Consider the following 25873-nt stretch of genomic DNA (forward strand, 5'->3'; position numbering starts at 1 on the left):
GTAGTGCACAACATCTTGCAGCGTCTTTCTCTTTCCAAAAGGAGTAGGTTGACAACACATTTTGCATTATTTTACAAACGCTTCTACATAGGTAGTTGAGCTACGTCTAGCTAAATTCTCGTATTTGAGATGATACTGTTTTATTTATTCTTCTGAGGAAGGTAAATGCTCAAGTGCTTGTATTAATGGCTTCCATAAATGTAGGAGGTCTTGGCATGTTCATAGGAAAAGGCCTGCAAGTGATTATTTCATTCTGTTCCTTGTGGATTTTATTAAGAAAGTGCGCTTATTAATAAATCGAATTAATTTAAGAGTGAGTAGGATGGTGGCTCGTTTGTGTTTTGTTGATCTTCTTGGTTGACCACGGTAGTAGTCGCCGTCGGCTGCTGCGCGACTGGTTGCAAAAGGAACCCTTGTTGACCGCTTGGGAGCTGGAGAACTAAAAATTTTCAATGAGGATGTAATAATTCAAGAGTCTTTACTTCGAGGTTGAGTTTGGACATTTGTCAATTGAGCTTGGGGCTGGATATTGATGAATTGAGGTTGAGGATCATGCACTTGAATTTGCTGAGGTTGAATCCAGGGTTCCAAATTTTCTGAGCGATGAGCGGAGTTTGAGCGCGAGCGAGCGATCGAAACTCCGCTCAAATTTTCTGTATTAAAAATTTGGAACCCTGGCTGAATCGGCATTTTTGGTTCAACGATAACATCAAAAATCGGCTCGGTGTAGCAGGGAGATTCTTCGCTGCAGCACTGAAAAATAGAGCTAGAAGTTAAATTGATATAGAAATACCTGGCAAGGAACACCATAGATGTTAATGATGAAGAAAAGAAATGCAAATTGGATCATAAAGCAGAGAAGTTCGCCAGGGAGAACATATGGATAGTCTGGGGAATACCTATCATCAGTGAAAACTCCAACGACAATGACGACATAGAAAAAGATGACGAAGCAGAAGCCCATAGTCACAGAAGCCTAGAATCTTTTGTTACTTTGAAAAATGAGCTTATCGATACCAGAATCATAGCAGTTTTGAAGGCTTCTTTGAACTCATCCATTTCCTTTTTCTCGAGCAGAAAATTGCATGAACCGCAGTAGCTATTCCGAAAAGACCGACGAGCGAACCCAATCCAAAAGTCATTGTCCACAGGAAAGTTGCATACACATCGGTTCTTTGGGCGAATGTAAAACTGTGCCTCTTTTTTAACTGTTTATTTTGCTTTTTTACGAACAAATAACACCCGTTCATAATCTGGAAGATTGAAATGAGGAGCAACCCGACGGAATAAAAGAAGACGACATCTTGAAGAGTCTTTCTCTTGGCGCTGTTATCAGTGGTCTCAGGTGGACAGCCCATTTTTTATGTAAAGCTATTCTGCTGCGTAAAAATTAAAAATTGCAACACTCCACGGAGCGGGCGACAACGAAGTGAGGAAAAAAGAAAGGCGCTTTACGAAAATACGTTACGCGCAAAAACATGATTTTGATCATTATTTTCTTCAACGAACTTTATTTCGCAGATGAATATCAATTTTTTCCTCTTTGTAAATTTTATTATAAAATGAATACAGGATGATACAATAAATCAGGAAGATAAGGATGAGAAGAAGGTTTATTTCAGCACTAAATATAAATTCTCTGTTATAAAAGAAGACGTTCACGTCCTTTTCTACCTTCGTCGTTCTTGAACGCGGCATTTGCCACTGGTGCCGCATGGGCGAGTGGTGCCTGCGCAATAGGTTGCAAAACATATGCTTGCTGCCCACCAGGTAGTTGGTAAACGATACCTAAGAAATTTATCGCTAAAAGAAAATTTTATTGACTTTACTTTGAGGTGGAGATGCGATGTTCATGATTTGAGGTTGTGCATTTACTGGAATTTGTTGGGCTTGAAAAGGTCTCGTTTCAGGGAGAACGTCGAGTATCGCTTCAGTATAGCAGCAGGAGTCTTTGCTGCAGCACTTTTAAAGAAGATATCTGTCAGTTGATGCCTAGAGTAGTACCTGGCAAGGAGCACCATAGATGTTTATAATGTAGAAAAGAAAGCCCCATTGTATCATAAAGCAAAGAAGCTCGCCAACCATCATTATTGGATAATAATAATAATACATAAACGTTCCTATACCCTGAACAAGATAAAAAAATATGCAGAAGGACCAACCAATCGTTACGTAAGCCTGAAAAGTTTGAATATCTTACTTAGCCGAAATTTTAAGCATCAAACCAAAATAATAACTGTCTTGAAAGCACTTTTAAAGTTTTCGATATCTTTTATTTTCGAGTACGAAATGCCCAAAGATCCGGTTGTGATTCCAAAAATACCGACGACGCAACCTAGTCCAAATGGATAGCTCCATATACCAGTTGTCGCTGCATCACATCTTTTTATGGATGTTTCAGCAAGGTTTATTTAACTCTTTTGAATTTTTAGCACCCTTTCATAATCTGGAAAATTGAAATAAGGAGTAAACCTACAGAATAAAAGTGAACAACATCTTGTAGTGATTTTCTCTTCCCATTATTATTAGGTGGACAACACATTTTGCTTTATGAAACTAATCTCTATTTGAGCTTCTCCTAGTTCTATTTATTTTCGGAACTTGAGTAAATGTTCCACTGCTTGTAAATGGCTTCGATAAGTGTAGGAAAAACTGTGTCTACTTAGGATGAGAGTGTCCATTTTTTTTCGCGAACTTCCGAAAAAAAATTATCTGAACTTTATTTAAAACTTTGAAGGCTTATGTAAAGATGCTCGAAATTTGGCGAAATCGATTTTCATAATAAACGGATGGAGAAAGCCTTCGGTCGCTGAATAATTGAAAGCGACTTCCTGCGAGGTGACGACTTTGTTTAGATTACGATATTCTGGCTTGCTTCTGAGATGTATTTCTTTTCCTGACAACTACCATCCCTTGCATCATGCTTCCGTTGAATTCATCGCAGCCAGAATTTTAGAGGCGATTCTAACGCCGTGGAATGAGCAAATTTGGGGGCTTATAGGTTTCATATGGATTATGGAGGTCTTTGATTGGCTTCGGGAAGGAATACGGGCTTTTTATTGGCTGAAAAGGCAAAGCTTTCTCTGATGATTGGAGGTTGATGATTTATTCAGTTGTTTTCTATAAAAGGTCGTAATTTACAGAGAGATACAGTGACTAAACGTTTTTTTCCTTCGATAAGAATCTATTTTATACAAATTGAGACGTATACAAAATCTGCAAATAGATATTTTTGCGATAGATATTTTTGCGAGTTAACAAGCTCGCAGATTGTAGCGGCTCCGATTTATCTCAATGTTTTTCAATGTTGTTTTCCGCTAAAAATTGTCATCGACTTTTTCTGCGAAGGAGAATGAGGGACGCAAAAAGTGCAAGAGGTGCAATAACTTTTGGAGTTGGTTTTCTACATGATCTTTGGATTAATTCAGGGGCGATTGGGATTAAGCTTGCGCGCCAAATGTCGACTTAAAGGGTTGAAGCCATTATCATTTATACTGTGGATGCAAAGGGATCAGCCACTGTGTAAACGGTCGTAACGATGGATAAACTCTGTTTAGAGCTGTCTACGACGCATCTTGAGAATGTGATACATGCACAAATTGAGCGACTTCCAACCCCGATCCTAAAAGTCTTCGTCGCTCCCCACTGGATGACTCGGCACGTCTGGAAAATCGTCGAAACAGATTTCCGCTAAAATGGATCGCTGAGTACAGTTCTAGCCCCAAAAATAAATTCCTTTCTACAACAAGAAAAGAAAGGCTCCTTGTTACTTACGTTGGATATTTTCCTGAACATTTGGCGAGACGATGCTTGGGCTGATGATTTGAGCTTGAGGTGTCTTTTCTAGTGAGGCTTTACGAGAGGCGGCGGAGGAGCTTGAGTTGCTCTTCGTGAGAGGAAGTTTGCCGAGGAGTTTGGAAACGCTTCTTCTGAAACTGCGGCCTGAACAACAAGTTTGGGCTATGCTTTTAACTTCAACTTTGAAAGAGAAGCGATCTGGGCAAGGGAGATGATCCAGATTGCCCGTGACTGACAGAAGTTATTGAAGCTCATCTAAAACCCGTCGACGATGATCTGCGCGGCCATCTTGTGGCCCAATATTAGAGAACTGGTGTTATCTCATTGCTTTTCCTTCACGATTTCAGAAGATAAAAAAGAACGAAAATGAAAATACTCCAGTTCGCGCTGGCCTTATTCAACTGCAGCTACGGGTATTATTTAATTTAGAACCTAATCGAAATGAAGCTAACTGTAATTGACAGGCAACGAGAGTCACACAGACTACAGAGATTCTTTTCGCCAGTCATTGCTCCTAGAAAAAGACAAGCTCTAGGCCTGCATGATGAAAAACATGGAAGAGGTAAAACTCGGCTCGGCAAGCTGTGCAGGAAACCTGAGTCAGGGACTGAAAGCGGCTTTACATTTGAGCTCTTTTAGACCTACCTGACTCAGGATTTCTGCACAGATTTCCGAGCCCAGAAAGATCGTATAATAATATACGTAAAAGCAAATTTTTATTGAATATAACATGTAATAGAATTTCTCGTTGCTTATTCAGTCGTGAGAGTCAGTCAGATTGGATCGAAAATCACTCGTATATGAATCTATCTTCTATCAATAACTGATGTTTATTGAAAATGCTCATACCGCAATTTAACATAAATAATCTAGATCTGGCTGTTAACCTATTTCAGTATACACTGGCAAAATTTCTGCTCACGACAAACACGACAAAATTCTCCAGCTCTCTGACATTATGTAGGAGTTTGATAGCTTCGAAAAACAATGAAGGAAAGACTCTTCAAACTCCGGAAAGATACCTATTGGAAAATTCGCACGCGCCAGAAATGATCATTTACAACAAATAAGGACGAAGTAAACGCTTGCTTTTTTTAATAGAACTTCTAATAAACGCTTCTCTTGTTTTGGAAAGCTTCTTATTTACCTCTCTGCTCTTGTGCCATTTTCAAAAATAAACCAAAAGAAGGGCGGAAGCTCCATAATCACCGACCCCTGAGATTTCATGATAGCGAGGGCGCAAAGGAGCTAATCGGCATATCATGAAGAAATTACGAAAACTTTCAGCGATATATTATATAAGACTTAATAATTAGTGATTGAGCTTGGCTAAAAGATAAAAAATCAGATCTTGACAAAAATCTGCGCTGAATCTACCGGGGCCCAGTGTAGCCAAGTGGCTATGGCCCCCTCAGCTCCGGTTGATCTTAGATCCCGTCGATAGCGAGGGCGCGAGTTCGAGACCCATTAGAATCAACGACTAATGTACCAGAAAAGTGGGAAGTCGGATATGGGTGTCCAGAATAGGACCAGAAATGAACTCCAACAGAAAAAAACCGACAGGATCCGGCCGGCCTGGGTTTCTTGGAGTAGCGAGTTGGCCATTAGCACTCCAAGTTTTTTTTTCTTGAAATCAATAAAATCTTTGTTATAAAAAAAATTCACTATTTACATTGTTTAGCCCTTTATAATGTTAAAGATAAGATAACAGTGTTTTAAGAAGAGTATTTGACACAGTTTTAGCGAAAGCCTTTGCACTGTACCAAAAATACGATCATATCGAAAATCTCCACCGCACCTTCCGGGGCCAAATAGCCGAGGTGGCTTGGTTCCCCCGCCCGACGGCAGGCTTATGCAACCAGGCCACCAGATGGTTGTATTGTCAAATTGACAAAGACTGTATTACAGTGTTGAAGCCGAGCCCAGTCCTAAGAACAGTCCGGACCATAAGTCTGAGAGGCTTGACTTAAGGGTATGGAGATCTGGGAGAATTCCTCCTCGGATAAAGGAGTAGAGCGGTGGAGCCGCTTTGCTGCTAGCTATGCTAGTAGGAATTCGTGGACGACTTTATATCTCAAGCGAAGTACCCAGGGTTCCGTTTCGGCTGAGGAAAGCTTGAGATTAAGTCGGCCTCAGACAAAATCAAGGAAAAAAACTCAGTCAAAGCCGGATTCCGGAGTTCGGAGAGGCTGGGTTTCTTGGTGTTCGCCTGGCCAATGAACAGTTCAAGTTTTTGACCAAATTAAATAATTTAATGCATTTTGGATGAACTTATTTACAGGAAAAGAAATGTCATCTCTAAAATTGTCTGTTGGGAAGTTCGCGCTGATGTTTGATTCATCATCTACGGCGGCCGAGGATGAATATTTCACCGCGTGTTCGATACACAGAGATACAAGGCAATTACAGCCCCAACATATTATTTTTTTTCCTAACAATGCGACATGGATATGGACGAGGACGGCGAAACAGACAACGAGATATGAATCGAATCAGAGAGAGCTTTTTTAAATTTACGCTTCTTCTTCCTCTTTATATTAATTTTTATGAAAAGAAACATTTTTCAAGAGCTCGATTTTTAGCGAGTTCAGTGTTTTTACAATCAACCATTTCAACACTCGGGAAAAGAAAGCAGCCGATTTCGTCATTCCAGGTTTTGTTTTTCAAAAGCAGGCGACAGAAAAAACCTTTTCTAGCGGCGGTGATTCTAGCGCTTTTATTCTTCGTCGCCGTGTTGAATCGCATCGCGAATTTGGACGACACTTTCTGCGGCTGTGTGTTTTGCAAGTTGCAGAATAATTCCTTCTGCGTTGGCTTGAACGATGAGTTTAGCAACATTTCGACAGTCAATATTTTATTCTACGGCATCGTTTCGTTTGATTGAATCGTTTTTTTAACTGTAGCCAGGACTCGTTATTCCGAATTCGTGCCGTTTGCAACTTTCACCCTGAAAAAAAACCGTGAAATCGTCGAAATTCTAGCGTAAGGTCCAATAAAAACTTTCGCGAGGAGAGTTCGTGGGGACCGAAAGAAACCTCAGGGCTCGTGCTGCCTTTCGTCAATTTAGGGTTTTTTAGAACAAACTTTTCTTTCAAGAAAACAGACCTTCGCGTTGTACCACTAACGTTTTACCACTGAAAAATCCTTTTTATAACGCGAGTTTTTATGAGAATCGACCCCGGGACTCCCTCCTCCGAGCAGCGACACACGACCACTACGCTACCCGTCCCCGGTAGACTAACTCTTTTCCCATTTTACTTTCTTCAACTTTTTTTTTCTTGATGAGTCATCAATGATGACATTAATTGAGTGATTCAAGGTCAGCGGCGCATTACTTGTTCCTCAGAGACAACCCTAACCTTCTTCCTGAAGAAAAAAAGGTGTAAAAATCGGAATAACTAGCCCTGACTGCAGTCACCAAAATACAGATAAGACCGCCTAGTTATGGAAATGCTGTCACAGTTATATTTTGAGAAGGATTTCCGATCTGCAAGTGGCAATTATTCTCGCTCGCCAAAGTGTTGAAAAAGGTCGATGAGGGCGGTCGGAAGGAAATGGTGAAAATCCAGAAAGCATTTCCGCTTCCCATCCGTTTATCGTTTCATATAAACACTCATCCCTTCCACGTCGGATCCTTTCTACCCTCGTAAAATGAAAATAATCATGCCGTATAAGCAGATTTAATAATTACGTTACTTTTTACGATTTTTTAGGATTATAGTTTTGAAAAAAAACATGGAAATAATACTTCCCCACCGATTTCTGACGTTTTTGTTCTTTGGAAAACGTATTTTGGTAGCCGAGTGGGTATTGTACAGTAGGCCACCATGGACTTTGACAGTAGTAAGCGAGGTGTTAGTCCAGATTCAGCTGGGGAAGGTTATCAGCTCGGTTGCTCCAGCTGTGCTGCGCCAGGCGAGATTTATTCCATTCTCGTGAATAAGAAAGCCCAAATCAGCATCACCCAGCCAGTCGACGTAAAATGACGATGACGGAAAAGACGAAACCTGTTTCCACTTACAGCTACGACTTCCCGCCCCAAAACAGGTAGGATAAGAGAAACACTCGCTTACAGTAATCAAATTATGCTCCACAAACTGTGTACAGCATTTCGGCTCGAGTTTTTAGGTATCTTGATGAATTTTAAGAAGCTACAGTAGGTCATAAGCAGTATTAGGACTCTATCGTTAGGGTTTAGTAGTCAAGTCCTGAATAGGAAGTGATCTTTATTTCAGTTTTCCTGTCAATTAATCCAACTAAAAATCTATCTCCTGAATATTTATAATCAAACTTAAAGTTTTTAATAAATAGGTACCTTAATCCACTCAATCGGTACTCCCTCGACAAGAAATTAAGGATATCATCTATTAAAATTTAATCTAACGAACGATCCTTAGATGGCAGAACGCAGACGACTACTGGTTTCCAAATGATAGCAACTCGATTGGCGGCTCAAACTATTCCTCTGCGGATGAACTTTACCGCCTCTGCGAGTCCTACCAGAACAACAATGAGTATTCCTTCCAGCAAGTTGCCTGTGTCCAATTTCCCTTTCAAAATTCATACAATACCAAGTGCGATGAACTTTGTGAGTGGTCCTGTAAACAGTGTAAGGTAAAAGCGATTTTTCTTTTGATGAAATCAAGGAAGAAAATTTCTGAATGACTCCCTAAATTCATTATTAAAAATACTTCGCCTCAAGGTTAAATTCGGTCTTTATTTCCGTAAAGGTAAAAATTGAGCGTTTGAATTTCAATTTCCTAGAATTAAGCCTCTAAGAGTCTTAGAGTAAGACTGTAATAAACATATTTTAAGAAACGTGATCCATCAGATCGCCGCCGAAACGCAACCCTTCGGGAGAGAAGACGCCTCAAGCGAGTGAACGAAGCATACGATGGCCTAAAAAGATGCGCTGTACGGTAAGAAGTTGATACAGTCGCGTCGTAAACAATTGCGTGACCTGTTGTATTTTCAGAAATCCCTCGCAGCGCCTGCCAAAAGTGCAAATTCTGAGGGCGGCGATCCAACGCATTGAGCAACTGCAGCAAATATTGTACACGGACGATCAGCTCAGAGGCAAATTGCTAATAAATAACCGTTTAATAATGCATTCTAGCACTGAAATCACGCGTGGAAGGGAGCAAAGTCAAACTCACTCCATATTCGCGGGTAAATAAATAAAAAGCTAATAAGGAATGTTAAAGCAATTAGTCCTCAAATTCACTCGCTCCTTGAACCTCTTTCTAGCCCTCAAAATACTCTACCAACAACGCTAGCTCTGGAACCGAGCTCGGCAGCCTCAACGAACTAGTCAAGAAACTCGGCAGCCCATGAAAAAATAGGCCGACGATCAATTTATTTCTTTCTTCAAGTCTCTTTATTCTGATATTTCTTTGTTCAATTCTCTCTTGCCCTTTTTTTGCATGCCTTTTACTAACATGCTAACATTCATCAATCTATATAGTCTATATAATATAGACTATACAATATAGTGTGTTAACTAATTAAAACATTTTTTTTATCAAATAAGTGAACATAAAAGTATAAATAAAGTGAGAACAGAGATTACCATGTTCGTCTTTTTATGATTGGTTGTATTGGCCTTCCAAGTCGGGTGTTCGTCGGTTGTCGGTTGTTATTGTTTGGTGGAGTAGGGGCAGCGAAAGTAAATTTCGGCACCGGTTTTGGGGCGAATGGTGGCGTTGGTGAGAACTGAGTGGTGTTGAGTCGTGACTTGAATCGAGCATACACGTAGCCGGCGATGAAGCCAAAAACGATGAAGCCAATTGTGAGGACCAGTAGACCGCCTAGTGCGACGAGGACTGCAGTGAGATCAATGACGATGATCGGGTCCCGGAATATCAAGAACCCGGAGTCCGGGATCTTAATTATATTATTATTTTAGCAAATTGGTCAAAGCTTACCTCAGCCGCAAATGTGAGAACGAAGAAGCTCACAATAGTCGCTCTAAAAACAAGGAATCTCTGCATTATCGCCTATTTCTAAAATCGCTTTTCAAAAAACTCTCTTTTTGATAAATATTAATCATAAAAAATCGAAAAGCTTTTCCTGGGCGTCAGAACTAGGCGAATGAAAGACCGGTCGCTTGAAAATTTTCAACGCGGCATGGCGCAGATGGCAAATTTTCGAAGCCACTTCCTTAAAAGGAAAGTTTGGAAAACGAAATGAATAAACATGAAAACATAGGTGATGCGGGTTTTTCTGTATTTGCCGTTGAATGTCTATTATGAAGAAGGTACAGCCAGTTCCTCCTCTCGCCGATTTATTTTTGTTCTGGGCTTCGTGCCCAAAAGTGCTTTATGAATGGCGCTTGAGGCTACTAAGTAGATGGTTGATCCAGAAAGACAAAATCGAATTTCAGCAAACGATAAGCTAAAATTTTTTCAATAATTCTTGTTTTATGACGCTCAGCGAGCAACTAGCAACGATTTATCTGGGAAGGAAATAGACGATGAAGAGTCAGACTCTGTTTTGATGTCGTCGCAGTCAGAAGCTTCTTCGGTCCGTTCAGGTGCTATAAATGTATTATCTTTTGTTTTCTAAAAAAGAGAAGTGACTCCGAAAACGTCGCTGGATCAGTCGCTTAGGACTATTCCTCAGGACTCCTTCGTGACGGACGGGAGCAGCAGGACAAAGTGGGACAAGAAAAATGAAAACGAAAACATTTTGAATAACGACGCATCGAACGCTACGACATCCGCTCTTGCTAATTTGGGCGAGTCGTTCTCCTCTTTTTGCAACTCGAGTATTTTTGCAGATGTCACCATCAGAATAGGATCAAGCTTTAAACGCTTCCTAAACCTCTTTTTAGCCCTCAAAATACCAACACGCTCTACCAACAACGCTAGCTCTGGAACCGAGCTCGGCAGCCTCAAGGAACTACCGCGATTATCATTTCTAGATGACTATTATGTCCGCCTACGCTCCGTCAATTAACATTGTCAATTTTTCGTTATAACATTTTTCCCATGCGAAAATGTTAAAATGACGAGCGTAGGCGGACAAGAATAGTCACTCAGAAATGATAATCACGGTAGTCAAGAAACTCGGCAGCCCATGAAAAATAAAAAGGCCGACGATCAATTTATTTCTTTCTTCAAGTTTCTATATTCTGATATTTCTTTGTTCAATTCTCTCTTGCCCTTTTTTTGTATGCCTTTTACTAACATGCTAACATACTGTAAAGTACCTAACTGACCATTTAACATGTATTTGTAGGGACTAAGAGATGATTGAATGAAAATTAAAATTGCAGTTTTTCGTAGATAAGTTGGCTCAAGATGAATTCTTGACTCCGACTGTAGTAAATTTGTAGTTTTGATTATTTATTGAAGTGTACAGGTTCAAAAAAGCACAGTTAGTGAGCAGATAAGAAAAAACTGAGCTGATTCGTATCATAAGTCGGCTAATAGGAGGGCTTTCCGTATCCATTGTCAGGGCCTCTATGAAAAATAGTAAGAAAAACACTTGGAATGTGACTTACGATTGATAAGATGGAACTGGGCGGTATTCTGGAGCGCGGCTGTTCTGATAGCTGGAGACTGACGAAGACTGGCTGCGGGAGTACTCATTGCGGCGCTGGTCCCGCGAGTCAACCATCGCTCGTGGAGGTCTGTCGTAAGGATTTGGGTGTGGGGTCGAGTTCGAGCGCGAGTAATTTTGAGCTGAGTTGAATTAATAAATTATGCATTACTAATCGAATTATTACCGGAGCTGTAAGGGTCTCGCGGCGCTCTGGATTCACGAGAAACCGGTTCCACTCTTCGTTCTTGCACTGGCGATCTGTTCCGGCTTCGGTACATGTTTCTTTCTCTTTCCATTCGTTCTCTATTCAAAACAACCGTTAGTTGTATTCTTCTAACTTTTAATATCCGACCTCTCTTCAGCAAAGCGCCTTCTCTCCTCGGCCAACTGTCGTCGCTCGAGTTCGAGCTTCTCCCGCTCGCTCTGCTCTTTCGTCGTCCTTCTTTCTTCATTGACACGCTTGAGATCGTCCTGGACGCGTCGCAGCTGACGGCGGTCGTCTTCGAGCAATTCCCGCTCCGTCTTCAGCAGCGACTTGAGCTTGTCCAGGTCTCGTTCGTAGTTTTTGCGCTCATCGCGCATTCGTCGACAATCATCGCGCACGCGGTTCACTGAGAAAAGACATCAACAACGACAATTAAAGAATTAGAAACTCACCATTGTCCCTCATGCGCTTAATGTCTCGTCCGAAATCCTCGATATCCCTCCTTGATCTTTTCTCCGCGTCTCTCAGTTTTTCTAGCTCTTTTCGGTCGTCTTCGATCGTTTTTTCTCGTCGCTTCATGTCCGCTTCAATTGATACTATCTGCTCGGCTGTGGTTTTCGGCTTTTCCTCCAGTTTCTAAATGAATAAATTGAAAGCCGTGGATTCTTATAGTGCTCTCTTACCGATTTCTTGCTATCCTCGTTTTTATTTGGTTCGGAAGAATGAGATCTCTTCCGTTCCTTGTACTTGGGATCGGAAGCTGATACAGTATCATCTCCGACAGTGCAGCCATTTTTGAACTTCGTCACGAAGGCGGATTTGCTCGAAACGCGGACCTCGATTTTGTAGTTCTTTTCGCCGATTTCTTTGCAGACGAAATCGCTGGGATTGAAACCCTCGAGAACTGCGAAAACTGCTTCTTCTGTTGGAGCCGCTCTAAAAAGGAATAAGTATTTGGGGAAGAAAAAGGGATTCTTGTCATGGATATACTCTAGGATACTCGAGGATGGTTATTGAGGGGTTCTTGCAAATTGAGAAGTCGATTAATCGAATCTGCGAAATAACACTCTTCTGAAATGCAAAGCATTGGCAACATTGGACCGATTAGTTAAGAGAATGTGGCTGTGTTAATAGAGCGAATACTGTAACTAAGAATACGTGCACTCAGTTTCTAGTCTTCGATGCGCAGTTTTTCGATGGTATTGATCTGAATCTCGATCTCTTCGTCTAATTTAGGGTTTGCAATCTTACATCATAAGGTTTTATCTAAGTTTCCCTGGCGGTGTTTTATTTTGAGTTGGCAACCCTAGCTATTCGTTTTCTCTTTCGATCTCTATAAGCCACTCTCTCTAACGCTCGCTTCAAACGACGTGTTTCCTCTTCTTTCGCCTTTTCCATCAGTTTTCTTTGATATTCTGATCGACGTTCTTCCTCGTATCTTCTCTCTTCTAACGCTCTTCGTAACTTTTCTCGTTCAGCATCCCTTAGCCTCTTTTCAGCTTCTCTTTTCTCTTTTCTTTTCTTATGCCGATCGTACGCCTCTTTTTTGATGCACCAGTTTTTGTAGCGTCTTTGGTGAGCGGCCCGCCTTCGGCGTCCTTCGATCTGCTCCGGCGAGTAGTAAATATGGACGATGTCCTCTGTGGCCATGTGTACTTTCTCCTCTTGAGCATCCTCCTCTTCCTCGTGGTCGCTTTCACAGTCGTCTTGCTTACTCTTGTCCTCATCAGCTTGCTGTTGTTTGTCTTCCTTTTCTGAAGCTCTCACTGGGTGAGATTCCTCTTCATCCTCATCGCTTATAACTATGATTTCTTCTTGATCACTCGCATCCTCTTTTTCATAACCTTCTCCGTCAGTATCTTCTTCATCACTATCTTCCCCCTCGTTTTCTTCCTCTTCACTGTCTTCTTCTTCGGAAGCATTCGGCGTAAATTGGTCGGCATAGACTACGTGTTTGTCAAGCTCCTCCTCTATCATCGTCCAAGCGTTATAAGAGGCCCGTTTGTAGTTGTGTTCTTCTCGATAAAAATAAATCGACGTAGCTGATCACAGGATTTATCAAAAATTATGACGGAATTTTTTCGCGAAAAACTCGAAATGTTTAAAAATCCTAGCATTCAAGCATTGGTACCATGCCCTCAGCCTTGATGTAGTTAATTCTCTGATAAACCTCCTCTTCGCTACTTGATGATTCTAAATAAAAGGAAGGTTGATAATTGATTTCAACGAGGAAGAGCTACCATAACTTCCGGATTCAGAGCTGGAATCAGACTCAGAGTCAGCGTCCGAGCTGCCTCGAGAATTGGGATCAGAGTCGGAAATCGTTTCCCAGCCGCTTTCAGAGTCATATTCGTTGTTGCCGCCGTTGTTGCCGCCGTTGCTGCCGCCGTTGCTGCCGCCGTTGCTGCCGCCGTTACTGCCTTCGTTGCTGCCGTCGTTGGTATACGGAGGCGTGTATGGATAAAATGGGATAGGCTCATCGTCGCCGCTGTACAACTCGTCTCCAGAAAAGTCTTCAGAAAATGAATTCATCGAATCGTTTGTGTCTTCGTCTTGAGAGTCACTTATGAACCCTTCGGTATCAGTGTCGGTTTTTTCGTAAACGGGCACATAGTGTTCACCAGTATGAATGACTTCTCCACTGGTTGTGTGCGTTTTAATAAGCTGCAGAATTGAGAAAAGAAGCATGCAATTAGTAAAAGATGAAAGACCAAGAGTTAGTCAAAGATAAACTTCGCAGATTCGATTAATTTAAAGTGTAATTGAGAGACTTTGGGGATGGATGGTTTCATGCACGAAACATACCTGAAGCCTGTGAGGACCACTGTTCCCGGGTCAGCCTGCTTGTCTTCGGCTTTCTCGATACCAGATTGAGTTATCTGCTCGAGTTTTTCTTTATCCTCGGTTTTTTCCTCCGTTTCTTGTTGGAATTCCATGCCTTGATCTTCCTTGGCTTCATCTTGGATCTTTTCAGATTCACCCGCATCTTCCTTTTTCTCCACAGATTCGGTCTCAGTTAGTTGGGGAGCCAACTCTTCAGTTTCTTTTTCTATCTCAGTCGCCTCTTTTTCATTTGTCTCCATTTCTTCAATAGATGGTGCATCATCGCCAGTTGCTTCTGCAGCATCCTCAGAGGCATCCTCATGGATGGTCGTTGAGAGTGAATTCTGCTCGTCTTGAGAATCGTATTCTTGTGACGATTGGCTGGAGTTAATCACGATCGGGTCGTCGGCCGTGCCTTAAAAAAATAATTCGAACAAAATATGACAGTAGTTAAATAGAGCTACTAGAATACCAAACAATACTGTTGACGACATGAAGTGTTTACTCATGAAAGTTTCAAAAATTAAATAGCGACTACTACGACTTTGTTTTTAGCGTTCGCTCTAAAATAAAAATACAGATGATTGATCTGAAACATGCCATCCTTTTTTTTCAAAACAGGAATTTTTGGAATTGTGTGTTATGTGTTTTTGCGCGTTATCTACAGTACCAGCCAACGGGATCTTCATATCAATTGTAGCAGTCAATTCCGCTCGTTGCTCAGCAGTCAGTGGCTCGTCGGTTTGGTGGATCACCTGCGCTTCTTCATCCTCTTCTACCGCTGCAGCCTTTGATTCCTCATCACTTTTTCTAGCAGTAGGTGGATTTGAAGAAGTGTCTTCGCCTGTTTGATCCTCTGCCGCTGCCTTTTCGCTCGTCTCTTGCTCTTGCTCCTCGATTTGATCCTCCCCCTCCTCTGCTTGAGAAGTTGCTTTTCCAATATTTGCCAAAGCATCAGACTCGTCGAAGTCTACCTCCGCTGGATCGCTGCCCTGCTCGCGGATGTATTCGGTAAGACGCTAGATTTTACATTCGAGATTTTGATTTTCCTATTTTTTAATTAAAAAATACTGCATCTTTCTCTCCCTCTGTCTCCTGCATTCAATACCAAAATACAATACTTGTATATAAAAACTCGGCTATTGCAAATTCAATTTCAGAGCGCATGTAAAAAATGTAAACCTACTAACTGAAAATCGTGGCTAAACTTACCTCCACAAGCTCGGCTTTTTTCCCTTTCTTTGAAAGGCCCAACTTCGCTAGTTCATCGTGGAGTTCATGTACTTTTAGGTCGCTCAGCTTTCGCATTCTGAAGTTGCCTCTTAAAATTCCCGAAAAGGTAGTAAAATAGTATGAACTTGTAGAATACAAAATAGAAATATTTAAATAGAAAAATAGAATTCTGAAATAGAAAAAGAAGGGGAAGGGCAATTAAAAACTTGGCAAAAAAGATTGAATAGGAAGCACGTGAGCATATAATTGAAAAGTTGAACTGAATGATAAATGCGGAAGGTTGATTTTTAAGTTAATTAAATGTTAATTAATTAGCATTTCGAAGCAGCTTCGATCCACTGTTGACAATGCTGCGCGTTTTTCTGGGCGAGTCGCATTTCTTTCATCAATTGCACGATTTCAGAGCAGTTCTGAAAGGTTTTATAAATCAAATAGACCTCAGTTGTTTAGAAATACCTTGAATACTGACGGGGAAAACGAGTCATCCTTTTCAGTTGCTTGAGCGGCAGCTATTCGCTCTAGAACTAGCTGCGCGGCGCTTGGAGAGGGTGGTGCGCAAACGCTTCCGCCGTACATCTTTGCCACTTTCTATAAAAATTGATTTCATTCAAGGGAGAACGTCTACGCTTTTCTTAGATCTGTAGCATTTAAGGGATCCCCCCCCGATTTGCCCAACTTTGACCCCTATCTACTTTTTACTCGTCTTGCGTGTGGGGCTGTATAGGGGCTCAAATTAAAGCCCGTTTCTTGACGAGCAAATGCATGCATGATAAGCCCCTAGTTATAAGATTCACTTATGCATAAGAAGCCGTCAAAGTGACTTACGTTGCCAAAAACGGTCATTTTCGGTCATTTTCAAGTTGTATCTACTTTTTTTTGGGGCTATGGGTTCCTAATATCTCTTCATTTTTAGAAAGATTGGACCCTTGTCTACATTTGCATGCATGATCATCAAGTTTGGCAAAGTAGAAAAAATTTTTCTTATTATAAAACTTTCAGCCGTCATTTTAGCGATTTTTTGGAGTCTTTTTGCTCTCTAGCGCCGCCAAATGATGAATTTCTTTCTCGAAAACTGTTTATTTCTTGATAAGGGCGTTATATGCTTTCAAATAAGCCCCTATTTGCCTCGTTATGAAGACCTTCGAATTCTGAAAAAATCGAAAATTTTTGCTAAGTATAGATTATAATGCAACTTCAACACGCTCTCACGAGAAATCACGTGATATGAGGGCCTTGACATAATGGTAAAAAATGACGCTCAGATCATGGGGAATCTAAATATGCACCGCTCGATACTTTTTGGGAAAATTTTTCGGATCGGGGGATCCCTTAAATATACGTTTCGAAAAGTAGTACCGATCATACCTTGATGATTGCCATCATTTTATCAACATTGGTCTTCAAACTGGTGTAGCCATAGAACTCGTGGTGCGGCTGTCTGTATTCTTTTGTCGGCACAATAAAGTGCAGTGGAATCTGCTCTCTGTTCGCGTCCATTATTTCCTGGAACGATGAATTGTTAAATGGAAAGTAAGAATCTCTTTACCTGGAAGACAGTCTCAGGCGCGAGTTCGAACTCGGCATCGGAAACGATAACGATTCTGCTCGCTCTGCTCAAAAGAGCCGTACGTATTCCATGAGAAAGCTCGCTCGTCCCACCGTTTGGTCTCAAGCATTTCATCCACAGCGCTAGATCGTCGCAAGCAGCGTTGTTCATCGCGTAACAGCTTGACTGCCACGATTTGACTCCATCTAAAGAAGCAGTTTTCAAAATAACCGGTTTTCTAGAAACGGCCAAAATTACCGTTGAAAAGGATGACGTTTAGTTTTCCCTTGATATCTCTCGAAAGTCCTCTCATCGCGGCAATGAGCTCGTAAATCCACTGTCTAGATGAGTCAGAACCGTCAATTAACACGACGGTGTTTCCCCTCGCCATCGCCGGATGAACGGACTGGAACCACAGTCGATGGGGCGCTTCGAGGTACCACTGAATCCGTTTCAAATATCGCCGCGCGGCTTCCAGCGACAGAACTTGCAGCTGCTCGAGCTCGGCTACTTGCAGTTCGCAGTGGCGATCCCGCACAATCGGCAGTACTCCTCGGTATACTTTGGAGCCGGGAGTGATGCGACGCTCCCACCTTTCCAAATTTATTTTCAGACCCTAAAACCACTTTATTGTTGGTTTTCAAGGACTAAGCGGCTATTTAACTATTCGCGCTGACATTTAATAGTGAACTGAACTAACCTTGAGTCCATTTCGCTTGAGCCAATCTTTTGAAGAAAGATGCTCCTCTTCTTTTGGTATTTTCAAGCAAGAAGGGATCACCGGCGGAGGCTTGACAGAAACATCTAAGTACATCGTTTGGCCTTTATCGAGACACGTGCCGCCAGTGAGGTAGAACTGCCTCTTGTGGAGCATTGCAGGCGCTTTGGACCCGCGAAGCAGAAGGGGATGTTTGGTTCCAGCAGTAGTGTTAGGACGGTTAGTATGGTACGACTGCTTGATCGCTCTCTGATACGCTTTGGTCTTTTTCGTATCCTTAGGCTGGATCCATTCGCGTGACTCGATCGAGGACTTGCTCTTCTCGAAGTTCCGCGTCGAGGGAGACGCCGATTGGACGACGCGTGGTTTATCCACTGTTTGAGCTCCTTCGGTTTTCAGTGCAATGAGAGTCTGCGATTGCGCCACGGTAGTCGCCTCTTCGCGATCGATTAGATCGAAATCGGAACTCCCCCGAGGGATTAGGCTAGAACACTCACTGTTAAATAACTCGATAAACACTTCTCAATGGGTCGATAAAACGCAAATTATAAATACAATAGCAAACCCCTTCAAATAAACCCCGACCAAACTCACCTATTTTTCACAAGTTTGAGCTCGACTCTCGCCCCATTTGACTCTTCGGACAGTCTCTTGACAAACTGATCCATTTCCACATCAATCGACACTGCACTTATCACCGGCTCAAAGCCAGTCGCACTTGCATCTTCAATCATCTCCACCAGATTCTCGCTGCGTTCGATGATTCCATGATGCACGAGACAGACTTCGGCCGAGTTCTCGGTCTTCGCGACGCGTAGCGCGACGCTCAATGCTTTCGGCCACGATTTAAAAAGCTCACGATTCTGAATACTTTCGGCGCCAAGGACCGCGCGTTTTCGTAGAATCGTAAAAGTGTCGTTCAGATTTTTGAGGAAAGCCCCCAGCTCATCTTTGTACGAGCACGAGTAGGTGCTCACCGAATTGTCTTCCCTCACCACGCTGGAAACAATGTTGATTTGTTGCATTGAATTCGCGAAGGTCGTCACCAATCTCTCCATAAACGCCAGCGTCTGAGGCGACTCGTCGATAACGAATGTAACCTGTTTCCTTGGTATGAATCCGACTCCAGTACTTTTTAGCGCGTCTTTGAGTATTTTCAGCATTCGCAAATGATTGCCCAAATGCTCCAAAAGATCGTCGAACTTTCGCTTGTCATAGGCGACGAATCGGGAGACGCCGTCGGGAAATTCTAGCTCCAAGAGACCCTTTGTGTTTCGAAGAGTTCGCGCCTGCACTTCTTTATCCAGCACTTTGACATAAGTGCTCCCTTGTCGGCCGATGATGTCTAAGGCTTTAAAAATGTCGATTCTCTTCGCCTGGAGATTGTTTTCTTTCAGCCAGGTGAAGACGTCGAGTTGGAGCGGTTGTTGGGCCGGTCTAAAGCTCAGCATCTCACCCTCTTCCTCCTCTTCTTTTCGCAGCAGTTTCGTGCTCGAGCAAGTTCCGTTTCGAATTTGCTTGCAGAACTGCATGATTCTCTGCGAATCCGCCTTGACTTTCCGCACGTCGTCGAGCTCCACAGAGCTGTTGCTTGAGACGATTCGATTGTACGGATTCTGGTTAAGATTGACGATCTTCTCGGCCATCTTGCGATGCGATTCGTCAAGAAGAGCTACAGTTAGATTCACACGTGATCCGACCAAGACATCCTCCAGATGCTGCAGCTGCTCTTCGCTCAACACGGGTTCTTCCATTTCCGGGCCGAGGAGGACGACGATCTTTTCCAAGAGCGAATCCTGCAGAGCCGATTTGAAGCTTTCAAAGATATTCGCTGGCCACTCACCATTCTTCATAAAATCGTCGATTTTTCCACGAACAAGCGCTGCTTGCCCTTGAGTAAAAGGCTGGTAACCGTCAAGCACCGGCTCGTTTCCGACCAGAAACTGGACTTGCTGCTGTGTCGTCTGAAGGTGCTGGAGGAGGGAGAAGACCCGTTCGTCCATGACTTGGAGAATGACGGAGAGCTTGACATTCTTAGGAATGACGCCAAAGGTAGCAGCCGGCTCTGATTGTAGAAAGTTAAGTCGTTCTTCGCAAGCTGCTAGCGTGGAACTTGTATGTCGCTCAATAGCAACAAGCTGGGAGGGTTCTAGAAGCGGCAAGTGCATGTAGTACTCGACATCCCTCTGAGGACGATTTTGCTCCAGCCAGACAGGCCCTGGCAGGTCCATTCTGAGTCAAATAAGAGCGTTTACTTGTGAATTTGAATGTAAGATTCAGAACTTTATTTTTAGTCTTTTGGTATAAAATACAGAATTTTATCCTGAATCAAGTTTTTAATAGCAGGGAATTTAAATAGCAATTTTTATTATTTAAAATTGAGTCTTTTTAGTCTCTTTAGTCAAACATGGTGAGAAGGCATTTGAAGAACAATGAAGTAGTAAAAAGAAAGTCTGGAGAAGTCCAGTGTTGAAGAAATTGAAATTTTGGAAATATTTGGAGAGTTTTGAAATATCAAGTCATCTTGCTCGGATGGGGCACTGCTGAATCGGGTAGGCTCGTTTTGGGCTGGATAGAAGAAAGCTCTTTCTCGAGCGAGAGAATCGCCGAATCGAGGATCTCTAGCTCAGAAATGCTAGAACGGGACAAGGCGTCGTGTTTCAATTTTATCGACCTAAACATTTGTTTTGACATCTCTCCATATTTGATCGTTTTTAGAGCTTCGAAAACTTACTTGACGGTGGAATTTTTAAGTGCATGAAGTTCGCGTTCCAAGCTTTTGATCCTATTCGTGTATCTACAGTCATTCTGCGAAATCGTCCTCAGCAAGTTGTCCGACTTCTCTTGCAGCAACTCGTTGCTTCTCTAAAATGAGCTGTTCAACTGTAATTGAGCTTTGTTGCTACCTTGAGAACTTTGCGGCGAAACTCCAGTATTTTACGCTCGGCCGAGATCTCTCGCAAGAGATCATCTTTTGTCTCCACGTGCGGTGAACTTGATACTTTCTTTGTTTCAGAAAAGGGCTCTCTGCTCAGCTGACCAACTTCTTCTTCCAGTTCGCCACTACGAAAAACAAATTATGTTTAATCGACTCTGCATCATATTCATATTCGACGGTAGAAATATCGAATCAGGATGTTCTGCCAAATTAAACATGATGAGACCCTTATTTTATCCCACCAAAAGAAGATTCATGGTCTCTTGTAAGCAGGTTGCCAAGCCCAGACCGAGCTCTATACTTACAACGTCGCATTGAGCAGAATCCCTATCGAACAGAGCTCTTCCAGCGGTTTCGGATAGCCGACAGTAACAGAATGCGACAAGTTCATCTGCCGAAGACACGACTGTTTGATCAAAGCAGCGCTCTTTTCCGCTCGCTCCGTCGCCCCGTTTAGATTCTCCCTCCTCGATTTGACGTGCACCAGCTGCGCGGAAAGGAGTTTTTCTTCTTTCGCCAAGTCGGAGAGGCGTTTTTCTTGAGCTTCTTTCTTTTTCGCGAGTTTCTCGAGCTCTTCAAGGCGTTTTTCTGCGGCTTCGATCGACTCTTCGAGATTCTCTAGTTTCGAACTTTTCACGAGGCCGAATTCGCAATCGCTGCTTATTGCTGAATTTTAATACATTAGCGTTATTCTGAAACTGCTTTACTTACAATCGAGCGATTCAGATTTTGGAAACTTGGGAGATGAAGCTTTCGACTTTTCTTTCACAATTTGCTTCTTGACACTTTTTGTTCTTTTTTGAAAATACGGAAAATCGGAAGAATGATGTCCTTTTTCTTAAAAAGCTTTCCTGAGCTGCGTCTTTTGGTTTTCAGTGAGCACGTGATCTGCCAGCTGGCGGTCTCTGAAAAAGAAAGTGAATAGGAAATTCGATTTTCATTTGGTATTTAATGCTCTGGGGTGGGCAATATGTGAAGAAAACCAGAGTCAGGAACCTGAAGCGATTCGAATGGCTACACGACGTTTAGACTAAACCGATGTTCTCGCTAACCGACGTTTTCGCTAAACCGACGTTCTCAGCAAAAGTCAAAACGTCGGTTTAGTCAAAACGTCGGTTTAGTCAAAACGTCGCTTTTCTTTAAAAATGCGGGGGCAATCAGAGCGAATGAGAATAGGCTCTTCCTGGATTAAAAATTCTGTCTAAAGCCCGCCGTCTTACTCAAACCGAAATTTTTAACTTGGAAAAACAAAATATATATTTTATAATTTTAAAATTATTATTTGAATAACAAAATCAATAATTTTAAAAAATATTAAGTCTGCATAATTTACTGATCTTTTTACATTTTATCGGTCTTGAGATCATTTTTAAAAGATTTTTTTATTTATATTAGTTAATTTAAAGAAGATATTCATTATTCTTATACATTTACTCTCCAAAAAGATCTTTCGAAAGGTAATGAAAACGTCGGTTTGACGAAAACGTCGGTTTCCAAACTGAGTCTTAACCAAATTCGAGGCGCCCACGCATTTTTAAGGAAAACCGACGTTTTGACTAAACCGACGTTTTGACTAACCCGACGTTTTGACTTTTGGTGAGAACGTCGGTTTAGCGAAAACGTCGGTTAGCGAGAACGTCGGTTTAGTCAAAACGTCGTGTAGCCGATTCGAATGGAGAAGGTAGTCTTTGGTCAAGACTCAGTTCTTTTCTCAAGCCCTCTCTCAAAACCCTGATTCAGGTTGCCGAGCCTGGTCAAAAACCTGTTTGCCAGGAGCTGGAATTGGATGAATTTTTCGTTTTCTTCTTTCCAGGATTGCTCAAGCGTTTCGAATTCATTCTTCAGTTCTTTGAGAAGTTCCAATTCTTCTTCCGATTTCTGAATGACCGACGATTCGCTCATCTCATCCTAAATCATTCCATCTGATGTCGCTGTTTTGTAAATTCAGTTATGAAAGACAGTGATAATTGAAGCATTTGATAGTGAGATAAGTTCTCTTGACCAGTGGTCAAAGATTCTTGTAATTTCGCTCGAAAAATCGCGAAAATCGAGAAATCTTTCTTTTCCAAGATGCGCGAGCAGCCAATCAGCGCGCGCCAATTTCGAATAATCCTCGTCAGAAGCTTTTGAAGGGTTTTCTCGTCAATAATCATGTCTAAGATCATCTCTAAAGCTTAATTACAGTAATTCCGACTTATTCAACTATGTTTTCAAAATTTCCTGCTCGCGGGATAAAAGCGCGAAGGTGAAAACTTAGCGCTCTGGTTCTCTAGAACAGGGGCGGAGCAGCGCCTGTTTTCGCCATTTTGTCATTCATCACTTTCACACCCCGAGTGATTGAAGGTCCGAAAGCGGCAATTTTACTGGTAAGTGCTTACTTTTTTTATTTTATTTTTGAAATTAACACTTTTTTTCAGAGCTCAAGTTTGAGAAAACTTCCAAAAGGAAGAGCCAGCGGCTAGAAGAGAAGGGAAGACTCTTACTCTCCTCCTTACACCCTGGACCAACAATAACCCTGAAGATGCAGGCAAAAGCCTGGCATCTACCGGCAAAGATCACGCAAAAATCGTGCTACGCTCTGTACATTTCCTGAATAAAATCAATTTCTTCTCCCTGCAAATAAATGCTTTCATAACTTTAACAATCTTTCTCGATTTTGGGATGATAAAAATACAGAATCATTCCAAAATCTTTCGTCTTTTCGATTATCTTAGCAGAGTTTACAGCATTTTCAAGTACTGTAACTTGTAATTGTACTTAAAATTGATACCAAAGAGGAGTCAGCCTTAGAATTCAAGATCTGAAAAATATAGAAATTCCTATTCATTTCAGGATCAAACTTTGAAGCTCAAAGCGTAAGATAAGGGTTCAAAATGGTCACTGATTCATGATATTGCTGATTCATCGGGATTGAATTGTTGGTTTGTTCCTGCTTTCGATAAGGACATTCGGAAAGTCGCCATTTGATAGGTTGCATAGATTCCTTCATTTTCCCTTTTTAGCCCTTTTGAGGAGAAGCTAAAAAATTTCATAAAAACTTTTGAAGCGAGAAAGAATTCAGGCCCTTTGGAAATGAGCTACGCCCAGTCGAAATTCGAGGTAGCAGAGAAGAACTTCACTGAAGCAAGAAAGAAGAAAGAACATCTGGCGAAAACGCTCGAAGGCCTGAAAGACGCCTATGCGGCCGCGGAAAAAGAACTCGAAGAAGCTAGACGAGCAAGATATTGCCTGAAGGCTCTCAAAGGTAAGATTCACGAACAAGAGCGGAAATCGATTATGCATTAGACGAGAAGGAGAAGGAAGAGCCCTTCTTCTGCCTCAAGTGCATCACCAACGCTCCTCGCTACTGCTCTGGCTGCGGCAAGCCCTTGGCTGACGACAAGATCCTCAAGCTCTTCTGAAGAAGAAGAAGAGTCTTCTGTCTTACATATCTCAGATTGTTAGAAATCATCGAGAATAAATAGAAACAAGACATTTTCGTTTACTGCTTGTTTTCTTTACTCATTTGCTCTTCCTTGATTTCAAATTCTCTGCTCACTTTTTTAATAACCATCATTTTTAGAGCAAGTAATCGTAAGCGGAAATCAAAAATGTCGAATGGGAAGTCGAAGCGAACAGTTTGGGTGGGGAATTTGGAACCGAGAGTTACGGAAGAAATCCTTTTCGAACTTTTTCTTCAAAGTTAGAAACATGTTAAATCTGACCGTTTAACCGACGTTTTAGTTGCTCCATTGGAGGATGTTACAAAGCCAAAAAACAAGAACTTTGCCTTCATTCTCTTCACGCACAAAGAAAGCCCAGACTACGCCGTAAGAACCCTCAACAAAATTTCCCTTTTTGGGCAAAAGATTCATGTTAAACTTCATGAGAAGAAGCGGAAAAGAAAATCGAGAGGTAAACGATTCAATGACTTCTTTTGTTTTTTCATCGAGTTTTTTCAAGAGATGGTGGATCGACGAGTAGAAGATTGCAGCCAAAGTCGTGGTCGGAAGAAAAACAGTCGACGAAGCTCTCCAAGCGGCTTTGATGATCGCGTCAACAACTCGTCTTCTCGCAAAGATGAAAACGAAAACGACACTGGAGTCACTTGCACTGGTCCAGCCTCTGAGAGTGTCAACTTCATCCATGATTTCAATAAAACAGGGTTCAATCGCAGTCTCCGCAAAACTCTAAAGAAATTGAATATTCAAACTCCGACTCCTGTCCAAAGCGCTTCTATCCCGGTAAGAAAACATTCAATTTTCGTCAATTTATTTAACTTTCGTCAATTTTATTCAATTTCAGGCGATCATGTTGAAGCGTGATATCATAGCGTGCGCTCATACCGGTTCAGGCAAGACTGCTGCCTATCTCTTGCCCATTGTTGACGATTTGATGAAGCAGAACATCAAAGCCGAGTCCGCTGAGCGCCAATTTCCCCAAGCTCTAATCGTCTCTCCGGATCGTACCGAATGCCGCATGATCTACGAGCAGTGCTGCATGTTCGCAAAGGGCACAGGAATCATGGCCCAGTGTCTCCATAAAGGAATGGATATTAAATTCGCTCGCAAGGTAAGCTTTCCATTGTTGTCAAACAGAGCTAACTTTTAACTCCAAGAAAATACAAGAAAACGGGTGCAACATTCTGATTGGAACGGCACAACGAGTAAATGATGTCTTGGAGAAATTAGATTTTCTTGAACTCGGCAAGCTTCAATACTTCGTCATTGATGAAGCCGAACTCACGCTTGACGTGCGTTTTGGACCGATTAAGAAGCTTCTTGTAACGGGTCGTGTAAGATTTAATTGAAATTATGAGCTTTCTATGGATTCGGTATTAAGGAAACGCCTGGTAAACGCCAAACACTCATGTTTTCCGCCACCTTCTCCCCAATTCTCCAACGATTCGCCACCGAATATCTGGACTCGGAAACCTTGTTCATTAAAGTGGATTAAAATTTTCAGCTGCTTTCGATATCTGCCTTCAAAACTGCATCCAATGCAGACACAATTATTGAGCTCGTTTTTAAAGAATAAAACGGAATCGGTAAAAAATGGACTTTTCCTTCGCAAATTGCAAGGCATCAT

General features: G+C 41.9%; 8 protein-coding genes and 2 long non-coding RNA genes across 12 annotated transcripts; 3 read left to right on the forward strand and 7 right to left on the reverse strand.

Annotated features, from left to right (window-relative positions):
- Nucleotides 1-240: 240 nt before the first annotated feature.
- On the reverse strand, nucleotides 241-1448 carry LOC145707887 (uncharacterized). 2 transcript variants are annotated; one of them, XM_081785471.1, is made up of 6 exons: nucleotides 1249-1448; nucleotides 1018-1173; nucleotides 794-976; nucleotides 679-753; nucleotides 483-579; nucleotides 241-439 (listed from the first exon to the last, which is right to left on the reverse strand). In XM_081785471.1, the coding sequence occupies exons 2-6, from the start codon at nucleotides 1057-1059 to the stop codon at nucleotides 303-305; spliced, it is 534 nt and encodes a 177-aa protein (XP_081641597.1). In that variant the 5' UTR covers nucleotides 1060-1173; nucleotides 1249-1448; the 3' UTR covers nucleotides 241-302. The 2 variants fall into 2 exon arrangements, with proteins under 2 accessions (XP_081641597.1, XP_081641599.1); XM_081785473.1 differs by having other exon boundaries at nucleotides 242-439; nucleotides 483-571; nucleotides 677-753; nucleotides 1249-1447.
- A 99-nt stretch (nucleotides 1449-1547) lies between these two features.
- On the reverse strand, nucleotides 1548-2377 carry LOC145709506 (uncharacterized). The gene is made up of 5 exons (XM_081787192.1): nucleotides 2226-2377; nucleotides 2005-2178; nucleotides 1830-1962; nucleotides 1675-1788; nucleotides 1548-1624 (listed from the first exon to the last, which is right to left on the reverse strand). The coding sequence occupies exons 2-5, from the start codon at nucleotides 2110-2112 to the stop codon at nucleotides 1614-1616; spliced, it is 366 nt and encodes a 121-aa protein (XP_081643318.1). The 5' UTR covers nucleotides 2113-2178; nucleotides 2226-2377; the 3' UTR covers nucleotides 1548-1613.
- Nucleotides 2378-3104: 727 nt separating this feature from the next.
- LOC145708692 (uncharacterized) lies at nucleotides 3105-4964 on the reverse strand. Its single transcript, XR_014134853.1, has 3 exons — nucleotides 4946-4964; nucleotides 3775-3942; nucleotides 3105-3690 (listed from the first exon to the last, which is right to left on the reverse strand). It is a non-coding gene; the product is annotated as an uncharacterized LOC145708692 (long non-coding RNA).
- Nucleotides 4965-7624: 2660 nt separating this feature from the next.
- Nucleotides 7625-9366, forward strand: LOC145708063 (myogenin-like). Its single transcript, XM_081785680.1, has 6 exons — nucleotides 7625-7845; nucleotides 8196-8412; nucleotides 8614-8717; nucleotides 8774-8874; nucleotides 8915-8967; nucleotides 9046-9366. Exons 1-6 carry the CDS (start codon nucleotides 7781-7783, stop codon nucleotides 9130-9132), a joined length of 627 nt encoding a protein of 208 aa, XP_081641806.1. The 5' UTR covers nucleotides 7625-7780; the 3' UTR covers nucleotides 9133-9366.
- On the reverse strand, nucleotides 9301-9804 carry LOC145708064 (uncharacterized). Its single transcript, XM_081785681.1, has 2 exons — nucleotides 9723-9804; nucleotides 9301-9681 (listed from the first exon to the last, which is right to left on the reverse strand). Exons 1-2 carry the CDS (start codon nucleotides 9786-9788, stop codon nucleotides 9364-9366), a joined length of 384 nt encoding a protein of 127 aa, XP_081641807.1. The 5' UTR covers nucleotides 9789-9804; the 3' UTR covers nucleotides 9301-9363.
- A 1323-nt stretch (nucleotides 9805-11127) lies between these two features.
- On the reverse strand, nucleotides 11128-15688 carry LOC145709311 (uncharacterized). The gene is made up of 12 exons (XM_081786990.1): nucleotides 15584-15688; nucleotides 15042-15390; nucleotides 14354-14786; nucleotides 13789-14189; nucleotides 13664-13741; nucleotides 12843-13590; nucleotides 12232-12484; nucleotides 12001-12184; nucleotides 11696-11954; nucleotides 11528-11646; nucleotides 11303-11483; nucleotides 11128-11261 (listed from the first exon to the last, which is right to left on the reverse strand). Exons 1-12 carry the CDS (start codon nucleotides 15677-15679, stop codon nucleotides 11225-11227), a joined length of 3138 nt encoding a protein of 1045 aa, XP_081643116.1. The 5' UTR covers nucleotides 15680-15688; the 3' UTR covers nucleotides 11128-11224.
- Nucleotides 15689-15720: 32 nt separating this feature from the next.
- LOC145706634 (uncharacterized) lies at nucleotides 15721-20101 on the reverse strand. The gene is made up of 7 exons (XM_081784054.1): nucleotides 18463-20101; nucleotides 17851-18352; nucleotides 17409-17766; nucleotides 17151-17356; nucleotides 16970-17107; nucleotides 16061-16192; nucleotides 15721-16014 (listed from the first exon to the last, which is right to left on the reverse strand). Exons 1-7 carry the CDS (start codon nucleotides 20097-20099, stop codon nucleotides 15916-15918), a joined length of 3072 nt encoding a protein of 1023 aa, XP_081640180.1. The 5' UTR covers nucleotides 20100-20101; the 3' UTR covers nucleotides 15721-15915.
- A 39-nt stretch (nucleotides 20102-20140) lies between these two features.
- Nucleotides 20141-22742, reverse strand: LOC145707510 (uncharacterized). 2 transcript variants are annotated; one of them, XM_081785047.1, is made up of 7 exons: nucleotides 22569-22742; nucleotides 21658-21711; nucleotides 21518-21591; nucleotides 21112-21472; nucleotides 20775-20931; nucleotides 20603-20733; nucleotides 20141-20542 (listed from the first exon to the last, which is right to left on the reverse strand). In XM_081785047.1, the coding sequence occupies exons 1-7, from the start codon at nucleotides 22706-22708 to the stop codon at nucleotides 20383-20385; spliced, it is 1077 nt and encodes a 358-aa protein (XP_081641173.1). In that variant the 5' UTR covers nucleotides 22709-22742; the 3' UTR covers nucleotides 20141-20382. The 2 variants fall into 2 exon arrangements, with proteins under 2 accessions (XP_081641173.1, XP_081641172.1); XM_081785046.1 differs by having other exon boundaries at nucleotides 21518-21600.
- A 1075-nt stretch (nucleotides 22743-23817) lies between these two features.
- On the forward strand, nucleotides 23818-24251 carry LOC145708594 (uncharacterized). Its single transcript, XR_014134843.1, has 2 exons — nucleotides 23818-24050; nucleotides 24092-24251. It is a non-coding gene; the product is annotated as an uncharacterized LOC145708594 (long non-coding RNA).
- Nucleotides 24252-24255: 4 nt separating this feature from the next.
- LOC145708592 (putative ATP-dependent RNA helicase DDX4) lies at nucleotides 24256-25802 on the forward strand. The gene is made up of 6 exons (XM_081786279.1): nucleotides 24256-24487; nucleotides 24530-24700; nucleotides 24749-25029; nucleotides 25091-25357; nucleotides 25404-25580; nucleotides 25628-25802. Exons 1-6 carry the CDS (start codon nucleotides 24397-24399, stop codon nucleotides 25739-25741), a joined length of 1101 nt encoding a protein of 366 aa, XP_081642405.1. The 5' UTR covers nucleotides 24256-24396; the 3' UTR covers nucleotides 25742-25802.
- Nucleotides 25803-25873: the final 71 nt, after the last annotated feature.

This window comes from Oikopleura dioica, chromosome XSR (genome assembly GCF_907165135.1).
Source record: "Oikopleura dioica chromosome XSR, OKI2018_I68_1.0, whole genome shotgun sequence".
NCBI classification, from domain to species: domain Eukaryota; kingdom Metazoa; phylum Chordata; class Appendicularia; order Copelata; family Oikopleuridae; genus Oikopleura; species Oikopleura dioica.